Below are 15,889 nucleotides of genomic sequence, written 5' to 3' on the forward strand. Positions count from 1 at the left end.
ACAACAAACCATTGAAAGTTCTTATTACGTAGCGTACCAGTGCTTACATGTAAAAGGTGTGAGCCTGAGATTCCTTGTGTCGTGTATTTAGTGATGAATGTGTTTATCTATGGCATCCAGCTGCCAGTATCAAACCGTATTCAGACCATATCAGGCGGTGCAGTGTAATGCCGCAGGGTGGAGCGGATGGGTGGAAGGAGGGGGGCATAACCGCTGTGAAACTATCAGAAAATAAACTTTTACTGATCTGATTCAGCGGCTTTCTCGCTACCACCGCTCCCTGTCTCTTCATTCATTCACTAGCTCGCTCGACCCACAGCTGCTCTCTCAAATTCAAATTCAAATAAGCTTTATTGGTGTGACACATCAGAAACTCATATTGCCAAAGCAGTACTGAGAATTAATACCATTGACAGATGATTAGTAATAAATATACAATGATATGCAAGTATCAACAATCATATCAAATACAATATAATAAAAGACATTTTTTTAAACAGATGTAATCACTCAAACATTGCTTGTTTCTCTTAGAGTATGAACATATTTAACATATTTTGCGGCTATTGCAGCAGTTTCTGAGGGTTGGGGAGTTGGATAAAACCTCTCTCAAATCCTTTTATGTCTTGCAATATAATATGAAGTGAGATTCTGTCTCAACTTCTCTTTTATGACAAATGAACACAGCCTGCACTCCGTGGGTAGCCTGCTCTGCCTGTGACGGCCCTGTTTCTATGGCCCAGGCTGTGTCCACTTAGTCTGTACATTGTCAACGTTTTCTATCAGCCACGGTGGTCAGATACTCTGCCGCCATGCATTCTCTGTTTAGGGTCAAGTGGATTTTTAATTTGCTTTGTGATATAGTGGTTTCGTTCCAACATTTGATATGATTTCCTTTTTTGTTTTGAGATGATTTGGTTAGGCCAGATTGTTTGTTGTCTTTCCTGTGTGTGTGGGCAGAGCATCAGGACCAGCTGGCGTCTCTCTCTCTCTCTCTCTCTCTCTCTCTCTCTCTCTTAAAATGACAGCAAAGTCATTTTAAGGTACTCCGTCATAGCAGAGTTTTAGCTTACAGCCCTGATCAGTCTGATCGCCGGCTGTGATTGGCCAGTTTTCCCCTCGCCGCCTGATTTGCTCCATTAATGATAAAAAAACAGACATAATCTGCCACAATTACACTCTTACATCTGATTCATGGGATAAAAACAGCAGCTTCTGCTCAGATAGGCTTATATGTATATTTAACAGTTTATATGAGTTAAGATCTAAAGTAATCTTGATCCTTTATCGAGGGGGGACAGAGTACAACAAGAGCACTGTCGTAATGTGAGGATTCAACCGCAAGGTGGCAGCAGACGCATCCTTATCGCACCCTGTGATTTTAAAAGGACTGGGAACTGTGGTCTCAGTGTGAAAAAAACATACCATGGGGAGTCTGCCTGCTTCTCATTAAATGTAAGTTACACCATAAATAATCCAATCATTGTGGCTCAAAAATTAAATAAACACGGCATTCTCTTGGCTTCATCCAGCTGCAGTCTATAACATGCTTTGTTGTTTGTTGTTGATTTCTGTCTTTCTGCGCACGTTTAGATCACTGAATGCAATCTTTCAGAAATAATGCATCAATAATAAGAACCACAAGAGCGCATGTATGTTTTCTTTAATTGACCTCTTGTTAAGTAAAGATCGAAACCATTTACTACTTTGCCTCTGCGCAGTATAGGACAGAATAATTTACTAGCAGCTCTTTCGTTTGCTTTTTTTTTTTCTTTAAATATCTCAGCAGCCTTGTTATGCTCCATTGTAATGGTTTTATGTGCTCCATAATTTTGGGAGGACTAAGATAGATTTTCTGATCTGAATGGATGTTTTGAAATAGATATTATACCACAGTCAGCATTATGGTGGGCTCAAAAAATAAACTATTGAATTTGGTTGTTGGATGCATTCTTAAAACTGACGGACTAACAAAAGACATATTTGCAATAAATTGTAGCATGATTTTATGACAGTCATGGTCATGTTTTAAGACTATACAGGAGAATTAAATGAAATTCAAATAAAGTTGGAAATCGTAGGCCTTTATACTGTTCGATACCTATTGTCTTTTAAGCAACGCAAAATGGATCTTTGCAACATCTGTATGCCTATACTTTATGTTTGTAAGCTGGAATTCAATGTAGCCTGTTATTTCAATAATCTGCAGTTTCAGTGCAACACACGCACAGTTCTTTCAGTTATTTTTCCTAATAATTTGAGATTGCACAGTTTGGTTTGAGTCTATTTGATGGCAGGTGTCAGGGCTGTTGATCAGACAGGTATATAAGGTTGTTTTCTCAGAGCGAGATATGTAAGCTACATTCTCAACCACATAGCAACGACACTTTGATCTGTTCATTAGTTTAAGCTAAAGTATTTGGGAGATCAGATAACAAGAGCCATTTTAGGCCTTAAAAAGCTTCAGTGGCTTTTGAAAGCAGATTCTTTTGGTCAGCCTGAGGCGTTGTGGCTTTGGGGGTGGAATTACCTCATCTTGAAATTTCCCCATGTCGTTTTTTTTTCACCTTTTCTTAAACTTTAGCCTCTATGACATTGTTTCTTTCTCGTTTTTTTTACTCAGCAATAACAGATAATTATGAGATTGACTATAAATCTGTCGTTTATAGTTCTAATCCTATGAGTCATGTTTATGTTCAGCTTTTATGATTTAAAGAAATGTAATGATTGTAAAACATTTGTGCGCTCTTTTATTCTCTCTTAATTACTCTTAATAATTTATATAAAACACAATAAATCGATCAGTTAATAATAAATTAATTAATTAATCAAGGAACTCTAGATTGATTGTTTTGATTTACCCCCACTCAGGTGTATTACCCCGCATGGCGCATGCGCACTGCACGTCCACCAGGTGAAGTCTGCAATGTAAACCACTCATGGTTTCACTCATTCGCTGCGTCTCACTGGGATTGCTGCGACTGGAGCTTTGCAGATGTCTATGCTGGAGAGGATAGACTGGAGGGTGAGTTCACTCGTGTATTTTCCTCTTACAGCTGACTTAATTTAACCCAACCTGCATCATGTTTATCGCTTTTGCTGCCGAGCCTGTATTTGTTTTATTACTTTCCACCATAATCACCTGTTTCTAATCGCTCAGCGCGGTATGAGCTTTCGAGTAACCCGTGATTAATGTCAATAAGGCCAAGGCTGTATTCTCTCTCTCAAAAAAAAAAAAAAAAACCTCGAGTAATTTGGTTTGAGCTTACTGGTTTACAAACCGGTGATGCTGTCGTGAAGTTAGGGGTCGAAACTGAAATAGACATTAAAATAGGTTTTCAATAAGAATAATAGCTAAGCCCATGTATTGTTTTCCCTTATATGACTTCTATTAAATGTTTATTCATCATTATCAAATGAATTTAATAAACACAGGGATATCATAGGAGAATCATAAGCCACAATCCTCACTACAAAGTATTGCAAACAATCTAATATACTGTACATAACGTAACATAGGATATATAACATAATATAGATAATTTATTAATATAACATAAATATTATTGTGACTTTCATCAGGATGGGTTCTATTTTTGTGTTCCATATAAATAAACTAATATATTTTGGTTTCACAGGTATTCATTATGAAAAACCTCATCACAAGTCATTGGAATATAATTTCTTATATTACTACAGTATATATGGACTCTAGCAGCACAAGGCAGCTTAAAAACCATCAAGCAGAAGTCGCTCATTGATTCGTGTGACATTTTTTAATTTGTCCCGGCATGGATCCATTTAATCTTTACACCTGACATCAGCTGAGCGGGTTGTCACTGCAGTCGACTGTCATTAAAAATGACAAGCTGAGCATCAGGATTGTTGGAGAACATCACCGTCAGGCCATGCGTGATTAACTTCCTTTAGGTCTGCTCTGTGTCTATTCCAACGTAAAATAACATCTAATCAGCGGCGCATTTCACTTCTGCTTCGCATCACAACAAGCCAAGGACCAACACGCAAAAAAAAAAAAAGATAATCCTCAGTCGCCCACGTCCTGTTGTTCCCATGCACAGCCGATCCTCACAGCTTGGGTGCAGGGACGCCACAGGCTGTTGTCCCAAAAAGACAAAGGTCTCCCAATTAATCTCACAAATTATAATCTGACATGTAATACTCGTCAAATGATACAAGACCAATCAATGAAATGACTCCAAACGGCCTCATTGACACACAGTTGATAATTTTCAGTTGATATAGGGGATTTTTTTTTTATAAACCTGAATTTTAAAAGTTTACCATTAAAATAAAACAGACTAAAAACAAAAACAATGGATAGTCAGGTCGTTATGAAAACGTTAAAAAAAAAAGGAGAAACATCTTTTGTCTCTATTTTGGGATTTGATGCATAACAAAGCTTCAAAGCAGCCTTGTTTTGGACATTGCAAAGCTCCACCAAAAATGTAAATGAAGTTAAGAAAGAGTTGTTTGTTGAGATCCTTTGAGCTTTAGAGGTTTTTGAGAGAATGATGTTAAGCCCTCAGGCTTATTGCGGTTTGAAACAAGCACTTAACCACCACTGTGAAACACCGACATTAAACTGTCATGGGTTTATTTGAATGCCTCTTATTCTATTTAGGCATTCAAATCGCAGATCTTCATCATCTTGATATCTTGCTGATTCTCGGCTAAACAAAATAACCGAGGTAACTGCGAGTCGGTAAAAATGATGAACACAAGAATTTAGTTTTTCTTAATAAGGAGGTAAGGGTCACGCATAAAGAACACACACATTATTCCACTGTACTTTTAATAATAATAATAATAATAATAATAAATATTAGGCCTAATACAAATAGGTATCACCATCACTACAAATAATAATAATAATAATAATAATAATAATAATAATAATAATAATAATAATAATAATAATAACAACATGTATTATAAACAATGATTATGACAGTACTAATGGTTAACGTCAACATATTATAATTGCAAATAATAAGCCACATTGTTACATCATGACATTAACAGTATATAATTAATGTCTTATTAATCATTACATAAATAAATATAGCCTGAGTAATAAATGGAGCCCATTCAGCTACCATAATGTAGCATGTTCTCTTCATGTTCTAGAACAGCTCGTACCGAGCAGTGTGATTGGCTGAGAAGCATTCCACCTAACGTCAAAAAAAACTTCACAACGAGGAACCCGGTAACCTAGCAACCCCTCACTGCAACAACATCAGTCCATGTTTTGTTGGTTCGGACAGAAATCACATCAGTTTACAGACTCATGATTAGAGAAAAAAATACAAGCGAAAGTCGTCGTATTATAGAGTTAATTTAACACTAATAACCTTCTGAATCTCTCCCTCAGTGGTAATCCTGAAACAGAATTTACAGGTGTCCTTCTATATAATTAAAATCCCTCAAGTCATGATTGAAGAGATTAAAAAAAAAAACCAAACAGTTAATCAAACAACTTGGTGAGAGGCTTCACTCGCTGGAAGCTACGAAAAGTGGGCTACACAGTCCACGGGTTTAAATGTCTGACGTTGTACAGACGGACAGAATTCTGATTGGTTCCTTATCCCGCCAATCAGCAATATTTTCATTTCTCCTGTTCACTGACATCACCGGGCAGGGGTGACGCCTCCTTCGTGTGTCTGTGCAGATATAGTACACAGTGCTCATGTTTGCGCTGAGCGTAGACTGAACATCGCTGTTTTGTCCATAAGAGGGAGTCAAGTTTCTTATATGCACAGTTCTCGCCCACTTCCACAGCAGAAGTACAGAGCGCGTTGACCGGAGAGAGGGGGGGAAATATTACTTGACAACGATTATTTTCCCTCATAGTGGCTGTTGGAAACTCATATCTGTGGTCGGATAGTCAGTCGGTCGGTCAGTTCGCCCCTTCAGCCTTCTTCACCCACAACTTCGTCTTACCGCAGCTGAGGAACAAGGGGGTTCATGGTCACCAGGAAGCTCTTCATTTATTCTTACCTGGATTAACTCGCAGGCGACAATATATATATTTTTTTGTTTTTTTTCTTGTATTCTTTTTCGTAACGGAGAGACTTTTTTTTCACAGTCAGAATGTTGTGGAAATTAGCCGACAACGTGAAATATGAGGATGACTGTGAGGTGAGTTTCGACAGAAGTACAAAAAAGAGGGGAGAAAAGAAAGTCCCCTTTGCGTGACAATCCAACAAAAGTCTGTAGTTCAACCACAGGCATGGTTTAATTGTTTTTAATATGCTAACTTCATATGCTAACTGTAAAGATAAGAAGAAAGGTGTGGAGGGAATCTTTATACAGCATAAAATGCGACAACATGGGGACAAAAACTGCTAAAAAGTCAATTTTGAAAAAAAAAAAAAAAGTTGAGACGCCTACAACTGTAAAAACGAAAGACACGATTCAGAATAACTGGATAATAATTATTCCTATAATAACAACAGTAGGCATAATAATAATAATGATACTGTTACTAATAATAACAATAACTATATATATATATATATATATATATATATATATAGTTTTACATAGGCCTACATACACACATTTTAAAACATCTTTTTTTTTTTTTTTTTAAATGTTCCACAATTTATTCTGCTTCATTATTAACTTACATTATTAACGCCTGAAAACATTTAATATGATTTCTATTTGGCTATCATATATAAATTAAAAAGGTGCCTTTCTTCCTAAAGCTAATAAAGGGAAAATATTAAAGTCCTAAATTAAATTAAAGTCTAAATATATTCAATGCTCTCCTTTAAACTATTAGGCCTATTTTCAGTGGACATCGTGCCAGTGAATAGACTTTCCCTTGTGGGGCAAATGTCACCACTACCTGCCATCTAGTTGTCCTCTCTCAGCTGCCCTGTCTCTTCCGTCCCCCAGGAAAGGCACGACGGCAACAGCAATGGGAACCCCCGGCTGCCTCACCTGCCAGCGGTCAGTCAACACCTCTACAGCCCGTCTCCCGCCCTCTCACACTCGGCCAGTTCGGACTTCCAGCCCCCGTACTTCCCTCCTCCCTACCAGCCTATCTCCTACCCGCAGTCCAGTGACCCTTACTCCCACCTGGGCGACCCTTTCAACATCAACTCCATACACCAGTCGCCGTCGTCGAACCAGCAGCAGCCGTGGCCCGGCCGGCAGGGCCAGGAGGGGCTCGCAGCCCACGGGAGGAGCGGGCTGGCGAGTCAAATCTTGGGCCTGGAGGGAGGCTCGTCCGGGATGAGGAGGGAAGGGTTCCGCCGGCCGGAGCTGCTGCCCCCCCACGCGCACAGCATAGAGTCGTCGGTTATTGGGGATAACATGGGGATGCACGACATGGGGCACGGGCTGGAGGATGTTCAAGTGAGTGGATTTTATTGGGATGACCACTTCAAATACTACACTTTAGAGGAAAAGCTGTGAACTGTAGTAGCCAAATATGATAGCTACATTTTAAGCTACCACACATGCATTCAATAATTGTGTAATATATCTTGTCATCTCAAAGCAGATAAAAAATAACTAAAGTTCACTGTCAACTCACTAAACAAACAAATTCCTTATTGAAAATAATACAGCAACACCATTGTTCCTTTTTATTAGTTTTGCATAACAAAGACAAAGAGAGAAGGAATGATTTAGACAGCTGTTACAGAGGATTTTCATTTTGAAACTTAATTTTAGCCTGCTGTGTCTTCATGATTGTGTTTTTTTTTGTTTTTAACAATGATTTCTTATTGCTTCTTCTGTTCTTTTTATATCAGCATGTAGATGACCACAGTATTATTGTGGCAGATCAGACAGTCATCAAAAAAGGTGAGTTTTTTTTCCAAATTTATGAATGACGTAACATTTAGTGCAAAAGTAGTAATTATTTAGTGCAGTTCTGTTTATTTGAAAAGAAAAAGAAAAGAGGTTTTGGAAAGTTCTGCCTGGGGTACATGTGCCTTTGTACAGCCAAATAAAGATGCAGTAATTACTGGAAAGGGCTGGAAATTTACTGTAAGGACCGTTTTTTTTTACCTCACTCTCTACATACTTGGAAATGTCACAACAATTACTTCTATAGTGAAATGTCAGGGCACTCAGTGCAGTAAAGGAGGAGTCGTTCTATTTGTACTCGCACTGCATACAATGATAATCCTCACAGCCATGAGATACACTTTATCTAAGCTTGATGTGATCCTTAGTCTTTTCTGTTGGTGAATGAAGATGCCCAGTGGAAAAAAAAAAAGGATCCCTTTTACAAAAAAAACGTCAGGCTATAGCTGACATGACATGAAAATTGAGCAATCTCACGACCGGGGTGTTGACTGTGAGAGAAGAGGAAAGCTTTGGATCACCTTTAGGCTGGTTAAGCTTGCAATTGCAGCTCTTTTCAGTTCACGTTAGCAGGATATTACGAGTTGATCTTGAAGCTGTGTTTGGCTCTACAGAACCAGCTCTTGGTGGGGTGTGGCATTAGGCTTGCATGTGAAGGACAGTTTAGTAATTTGTTGGGACATGAACTGTTTTGAGTGAGAATTTATTCCTGCTGTTTCGTCATCAGGGCTCCATTAAAGAGACTTTGAGTCAGAGCAAGATCAGCTTGACCAACATTATTCTTCTGCTCAGCTTTGTGCATTTATTTGAAACACGTACAGGCTGATAGATAGATAGATAGATAGATAGATAGATAGATAGATAGATAGAACAGTATAATATATTTATTTAAAGATAGATTTTATGTTTCGATTTAAAAATGTAAATCTCATGCTTTAGTTTCTCACTGCCATGCTTGTTAAATACCATTGGCCGCCATCTTCATTGTGGTTAATTCAATGACATTTATGTGATATTTTACAGTGAATGCAATGTTGTTGTTTTTTCAAAAGCATTCTAATAAAAAAAGTGTGACCGTATTATGATGCATAGTTACATCAGAAAGCAATTTTGCACAGCACAATAAACCAACCAGTCCCCATTGGTTACGGAAATCAGTAATGGCTCATTATATTGTTCCCATGCTTAAGGGCACGCTATGGGCAATCTAGGTTTTCCACTTGTAAACAACGGCATGTCATTCCCAGCAATGTGCCCCAGAGGAGCCTTAAAGCACTCATGTGACTGTGATTTCTGTCTCAGTATTAGGACTACGAGGTGGCAGGAACCTTGATCGCTTACAGAGGACTTATTATCAGGGGGGCATTCTTGCGGGTGAGGATGAAGATAGCTATTTTTTGTAGTGTGCTGTACTGTTTTGTTTGTCCGATGACTGTCAGTGCTTTTGTGGGGGGTTAAAAATGTTGAGTCTTTGAACTTAATTTAGTCCAACTTTTAGAGCAGCTAAAAATAAAAAAACAACAACACAACATCTAGATTATTTAGAGCATATGAGACCAAATAATAGAGTACTGAGGATCTGCGGCTTAAATGAGGGGCAGTCTGTATGTGTGTACCTGTTTGTGGATGGTGTTTGGAATGAGGGCATTTTAGCTGTTTAAACATCAGGTAACCAATGTTTGGAAAACCACACAATATTTCACAAGTCTTTAGTAGTTGTTTCTTGTATACTTCTGTAGAGCAGAAACTGGTTTTCTCAGGCGTGCAGAGCTGCATACACATTCTTCCTTGTGATTACATACAAGAAAACACAGATTCCCTGTTGCACAGAGAGGATTATGTTGATTAAGAATAACATACACAAGAAAACTGCATATATAAACAAACGCTATTGCACAACCAGACTCACTTTTAGGTGTTTTTAAAAAATTTTTAATGCATCTTCTGCTTATTCTCACTCACATTTTTTTGCCTCACCTTCCAGGGCCTGTCACTCTTCCCAAAGGCAACGCGCTGGGTCTTCCCTTCCAGAAAGAGTCCCTGCTGGGCATGGTATCAAACCCCACAGAGGTCTTCTGTTCTGTACCTGGTCGTCTTTCCTTGCTGAGCTCCACCTCTAAATACAAGGTTACCGTGGCTGAGGTCCAGAGACGTCTGTCACCCCCAGAGTGCCTCAACGCATCGCTCCTGGGAGGAGTTTTACGCAGGTCAGAGCTCAAACTCATTCAAAATGACAGCAGGCTAGACTTCATGGTGTTGCACAGGACTACAGTAGCACTGATTCACAAAAATAAGAGCAACTGACCGAACATAATTAATTTACTTGGTGTTTTATGAATATCTCTTATATCTACAAGCCGTTGATAAGGTTGTCTCAAATATGAATGATCATCAAACTGAAGATTTGTTGCTCTAGTGATCTGTAGACTAAAGCTCAGCAGCCCATGGGAAAGGGTTTTCTAAAAGCACAGTTTGGCTTCGTTGCTCCGGCTCATCAGTTTTTTGCGTAAGGTTCGTGACATTCTTTGTGTGGTTTGCAATTTTGGTTCTGTGCTTCCTCTGAGGATAGGTTACATCAACACAGTTAGTACCGATTTAAAGATGCTTGGCTCTGTGGGTGTGTTTTTGTGTGTTTGTCAGGGGTTGCAGCATGGGTACCTTTAACTGTGGCAGAGCAGTTGACCTTATGGCACGTGCGTTAGTGCGACAGTCTGTTGAGGGACTGCGAGGTTACAGTATGTACTCAACACCCCTGACCGGAGCATTTTGTGCTTGGAGTGCACGTTTGCCACTTCCCATGTGCCTCTGTTAATGCTGACATGCACATACACACACACACACACACACACACATTCACAGACATTTTTAAGTAGGTCATATAGCAATAGGAGGGGGATCGTTAGCAGAGGGACAGGGGGTAGAAGGGGATGAAGGGGTGGGGGCACTCATACACACATGCCTCCCTAAAGATGCTGCCTCTCTCACCCGCCATGGAGAGTGAGAGCTTGCCCGCCAGTCATGCGGAAAACTGAATCGGCCATGGCAAGTGGGGAGTTGAAGTGTTACTGCAAACGCGTGTAGGAGTTATTTCTCTGCTGCGCTCTTTGAGTGGAAGCATCAATTGTGTCAGTGTTTTTTTAGGTCAGGAAAGCCTTGTTTGTGTGTGGTTTATTTGTTATTAAAAGTATACGCTGAGATCCTCTACAAGAGCCAGTGCAAGGCCTCTTCTAGGAGGTTATTTTTCCACTTTATGTGCTGTAAACTCCTTCTGAAAGGACATTAATGATAAAATCTTTTCTGTTTGATCTTCCTAATCTATCTATTAAACGTCCTAAAGCAGAAACTAACTGAAATATAGAAATTTTGACAATGTGTCATGAGAGCGTCAAATGCCATATTTATTTCTCAATTCCCCATAAACCATTTTCTACAAACATGAACAAAAATGTGATACTCTTGAAATGGCTACATGACTGTTGACTTAATATGTATTTTTGTATTCTCCTTCTGCAGAGCCAAGTCAAAAAATGGAGGTCGTTCTCTGAGAGAAAAGCTGGATAAAATTGGGCTCAACCTGCCTGCAGGAAGAAGGAAGGCAGCCAACGTCACTCTACTTACCTCACTAGTAGAAGGTATGACTTGTCACTCAGTAGTGCATAGCACCTTCTCAGGTGTAATTACTGTTTGCACTGACTGGAATGTCGCTCTAATAACGTGAGAACATGGGAACGTCAATCTTTCTATATTCCATATGTGTTTTAAATACTGTACAGTATATTAAGCCAAACACCAGTCATTGTTGAAATACTTAGTGATAGACGGACAATATGAGTGCAAAGTTTTCCTTTATGAAGAACTGTCAGTTGCACATTTGTCGTCCCTTTGTTCCCATTCTGTCTATTTAGACAACATTAGAGTGACAGAGCTGATGTCTAATGCTGGTTATCCTCAGTCTTCGGCCAACAAAGAAGACTGGACATAAATCCTTTGTAAACTCATATTTTGAGGCAAGCAACTGCAAAAACTTGAGGAGCAACTCAAAATCAATTCTTCTCATCACTTCTAAGTCCACAAGGTACATACAGCTTTAAACTATTGTCAGATATGCTCCTCATTTAAACCTCTGCATCATGTTAAATGGCCGCGGTGTTAACACACGTCATTTTAGGAATCTAGACTTTTCTTTTCTGTTTGCGCTGATGCGTAGTTATAATGACAACATGACAGCATCAGCTTCCATTGTCAATGCCTTAAATACTAAAACAACATCATCAGTCAAACCTTAGCCAGACAGTGACGCTTCGCCGTGATCACAGTATCACTTTAATCACATCTACCTGCCGCGGGCTGAGGTAGAATATTTTTTTGCTCTCTTGCTCCCTGCACGCCTAATTTTTATAAATGGGCTGATGATTCTGTGCAGGAGAATGACTGGAGGCTTGTGTTATTTAGAGACCTTCAAAGCTGAATTAAGCCTTGTTATCTTGTGTACGGCTAGCCAGGAGGGCCAGCTGACCTTAAAGCTTGTGCTTCTGAATAGCTGCCTGCGTCCTCAAGTGATGTGCGTGTCTATCAATAAGTGGTTCTGTTGGCGCTGTGGGCACTCTCTGCTAGCATTTATCCACATAAGCCCATTATGACCATGCAAGTCAAACCACCCTCAAGACGGAAATATATTCATCTCAGTAGCTCTTCTTCCCCCGAGCTAGAAAACTGAGCACAGCTGATTATTCTGTAGTTCAACTGCTTCACTGCCTTGATGCTTGTTCATATCAGGTCTGACACAGAGCTGCTGCTTTAAAGTTATAAATTGATAAATTGTTGAGGCCAGCCGGCCTACCATTCCGTCTTTGTCAAGTGTGTCAAAGGAAATGCTGGGATAATGTGTGTGGAAATGAAAATAATCTTTATTTATTGATTAATATACAGCCAGTCAGAAGCCCAAGAGCCAAGTGTCAGCTTCTATGTTGACTTAGATCGGAATAACATTCTTGGTTTTAGACGTGACGTGAGTCTTTTTTTTTTCTTACAATGTTTGTTTTATTCTTATTTTCTCAGGTGAAGCTGTTCATTTAGCGAGAGACTTTGGCTATGTGTGTGAGACAGAGTTCCCTGCAAAGGCAATTGCTGAATACCTGGGCAGGCCGCACGTGGAACGCAACGAGGTTAACTCTCGCAAGAACATGCTCCTTGCTGCCAAGTAAGTGTCTTTTCTGGATGGTTGCCTTGGGTTTGCAAAGAAAAACACTTCTAGCAAAGTGGGACCTTTTTTAAATGCTTCGGTTAGTTTAATGGTATTCATTGATTGCTGGAAGATTTTGCACTTGAGTTTCCTGCAGTCTCATCTATTGAATTTGTCCCTAGATCCCAGTGAATCAGTAGATAAATCATTCTGGTTTTCTACCTTCAGGCAAATCTGCAAGGAGTTCACTGACCTGCTTACTCAGGACCGTTCACCTCTGGGAAACTCACGACCGGCGCCCATCCTGGAGCCTGGAATCCAAGGCTGCCTGACCCACTTCAGCCTCATCAGTCATGGCTTTGGCTCTCCAGCCATCTGCGCCGCCATGACCTCGCTTCAGAACTACCTGAATGAGGCGCTCAAACAAGTGGACAAGATGTACCTGAGCTCTGGTAGCGACACCCAGGGGTCCTCAGACAGTGGAAGCAAATCTACCGACAAAATGGACAAGCACAGGAAATGAGAGCTGGAAAGAGAATCCTTATGAACTTGAGAACCCCCAAGTCCCTTAATCTTGCCGCCCTGTCTGCCCTTTTTGGACTTTTTTTAAAATCAATATTTAGTATTGACATTTTGAGAGCTGAATTTGTGTGTCTGTGTGTGCTTGCACTGTTGAATTTATATCATATTTTTTGAGGATTTCTAAGAACTTGTCAGCCTGCAATGGCACATATGGCGAACGCCTGTGAATTGGTCCTGATGGGAGCCCACCCTGTGAGGACATATTACACACCATAGCTTAATAACCACCATGCAGTTCCATACAGTTGCCAATTTTATGATACTACAACCATGGGACCTGCACTCTGTTGGCAAGAAGAGGAAAAGAACAAAGTGCATACTGTTTTTTCTCCCTAGAGGACATCATTTCAAGATGAGTTGGTGTGGCTGTGAATTCCTCTCAGCTTTCCCCCCTCCTGCTCTGTCTGGAGGCAAATCCACTGATTTCCTGTGTCTCAATGGACTTGCAAAGGACAATTTTTATATGAGAAAGAGAGAGAAGAAAATCCACTTCCTTTTCTTTTTTTTTGTGCTTGATTTGTACAACCACTTCAAAATGGCTCCAGTGTTATTGTGCTTTGTTCATGAGAGATGATTTGAATCTTATGTAGGCCTGAATGAGAAAAGACAATTTTTGGATTGTCAGTCTGTGTTCAGTCAGAAACCAGAGACTTTAAAGTTGGTATAATAGAAGCCTCTTCAGTGTCCGTGTGGATTACAGGCATAGCAATGCTTCCATTGTTACTCTATCTTTTATTTTTGTGACCACATTAGGTATTCATCATCCTTAGTATTTAAAAACCCCAAGTTGACATCAACCTACCAACGAGTTCAGTCCTGCCAGAGTGTATGTATGTTGTGAGAATGTGTGTAAATGTACATATTCCTTTCTCTGAAAATGTTTTTAATTAGACATTAAATTCCAAACATAGAATTTTATCCAGTGTCTTGTCCTGGATGTAAATATTTTCTAATTTATGTTGTAATTTAATGGGCTTGTGTAAATAATGGTATCACTCTGGTGTATGGTTTCACTTTTTATGATGACGTGTTAAACTTTTATAAATGGGTTAGTTTTTTATCGAGTAGAGGTTAGGAAGTGGGCATGATATACTTTTTTGAAATTATGTAAAAAAAAAAAACAAAAAAAAAAACTGTTTAAGAGTTTCAGGAAAAATAAAAATAAAATTGAAGACTCCAGCTTGATCTAGTGACTTAGTGATGTTGCCTAGGCCTCACACACACACACACACACATACATCACACACACACACACACACACACACACACACATACATATGCAAACACACACAGAGACACACACATTTTTGTTAATGGATAGCACTATTGTTCTGTAACCTCCTTTTCAGCAGTATTTCACAGATGATGGTTAAGTCATGTGTTGGAAGATTTTCCTATTAATAAACAGCAAAGAAAAATCCCCAAACTAATGGGAACAGAAGCCATCATTATCTGCTCTCACTTAGCTTCACAAATAGGCTGTGTGGCTCAGTGAAGGCAGAAACCTCAAAAGTACATCATGTGATGAACAAAGATGCACAGCTGAGAGCAGACAAATGGCTTGTTTATGTTTAAACTTAGAAAACTAGTGACACATACTGAATAGATTGTACTAAGAACCCATCACTTAGCATCCTGTCTCCAAAATCTCTCTGTAGTTTGTCTCCTGCTCACGGATATTTCCTCTTTCCTTTCCATTTCCTGAGTTTAGAGCAGGTGTGCTCCATCGTGAGGTTTCGATCTGCCTTTTGTTTCAAGGTTTATTTCAACCCGTTCTGCAAGTTTCACTATGCAGAGGATAATTCCTTTGATGTCTGTAAAAAAAAAAGAAGTGATGCAAAAGTGCAGATGGGTTTTACATGTGGTGCAAGGCTGCTTAATCATCAATTGTTCAGCCAGTCCCTGCTGATTTATGTGCTCTGTCTGTTTATGTGTTCCAGAACAGCTTATTGCAAAGTGCCCGAGCCATAGTAACACCGACTCAACCATTGCTGATCGAAAAACATTTGTGCAGTAGCATTGGACACATAGCTGGATTTATGAGTGTGACAACTACAGCATTGAGTATATTCATAACCCACAATAATGTATGGTATCTACAGCTCTCTCTATGGTATGCCAAACTCATGCCACATTAATCATATTGCATTTTGAAGGTCATAAGGTGAAACCAGCATTTCACAAAGGTCTTACTACACAGAGAGGCATCAGCAGCAGCAGCAGCAGCAGCAGCAGTGTGCCATACCTAGCAGTTAAACAAGTATCAGCCTCTCCCCTGAG

At 39.6% G+C, this 15,889-nt stretch overlaps 1 protein-coding gene across 4 annotated transcripts; it reads left to right on the top strand.

Moving 5' to 3' along the window:
* Positions 1-2,877: 2,877 nt before the first annotated feature.
* On the top strand, positions 2,878-14,527 carry tfap2c (transcription factor AP-2 gamma (activating enhancer binding protein 2 gamma)). 4 transcript variants are annotated; one of them, XM_044347666.1, is made up of 8 exons: positions 2,878-3,025; positions 6,925-7,386; positions 7,788-7,839; positions 9,148-9,219; positions 9,830-10,052; positions 11,359-11,477; positions 12,904-13,045; positions 13,256-14,527. In XM_044347666.1, exons 1-8 carry the CDS (start codon positions 2,996-2,998, stop codon positions 13,548-13,550), a joined length of 1,395 nt encoding a protein of 464 aa, XP_044203601.1. In that variant the 5' UTR covers positions 2,878-2,995; the 3' UTR covers positions 13,551-14,527. The 4 variants fall into 4 exon arrangements, with proteins under 4 accessions (XP_044203601.1, XP_044203603.1, XP_044203600.1 ...); XM_044347665.1 differs by lacking the exon at positions 2,878-3,025 and adding an exon at positions 5,716-6,159; XM_044347668.1 differs by lacking the exon at positions 9,148-9,219.
* Positions 14,528-15,889: the final 1,362 nt, after the last annotated feature.

The sequence above is a fragment of the Thunnus albacares genome, chromosome 4 (assembly GCF_914725855.1).
Source record: "Thunnus albacares chromosome 4, fThuAlb1.1, whole genome shotgun sequence".
Classification (NCBI taxonomy): domain Eukaryota; kingdom Metazoa; phylum Chordata; class Actinopteri; order Scombriformes; family Scombridae; genus Thunnus; species Thunnus albacares.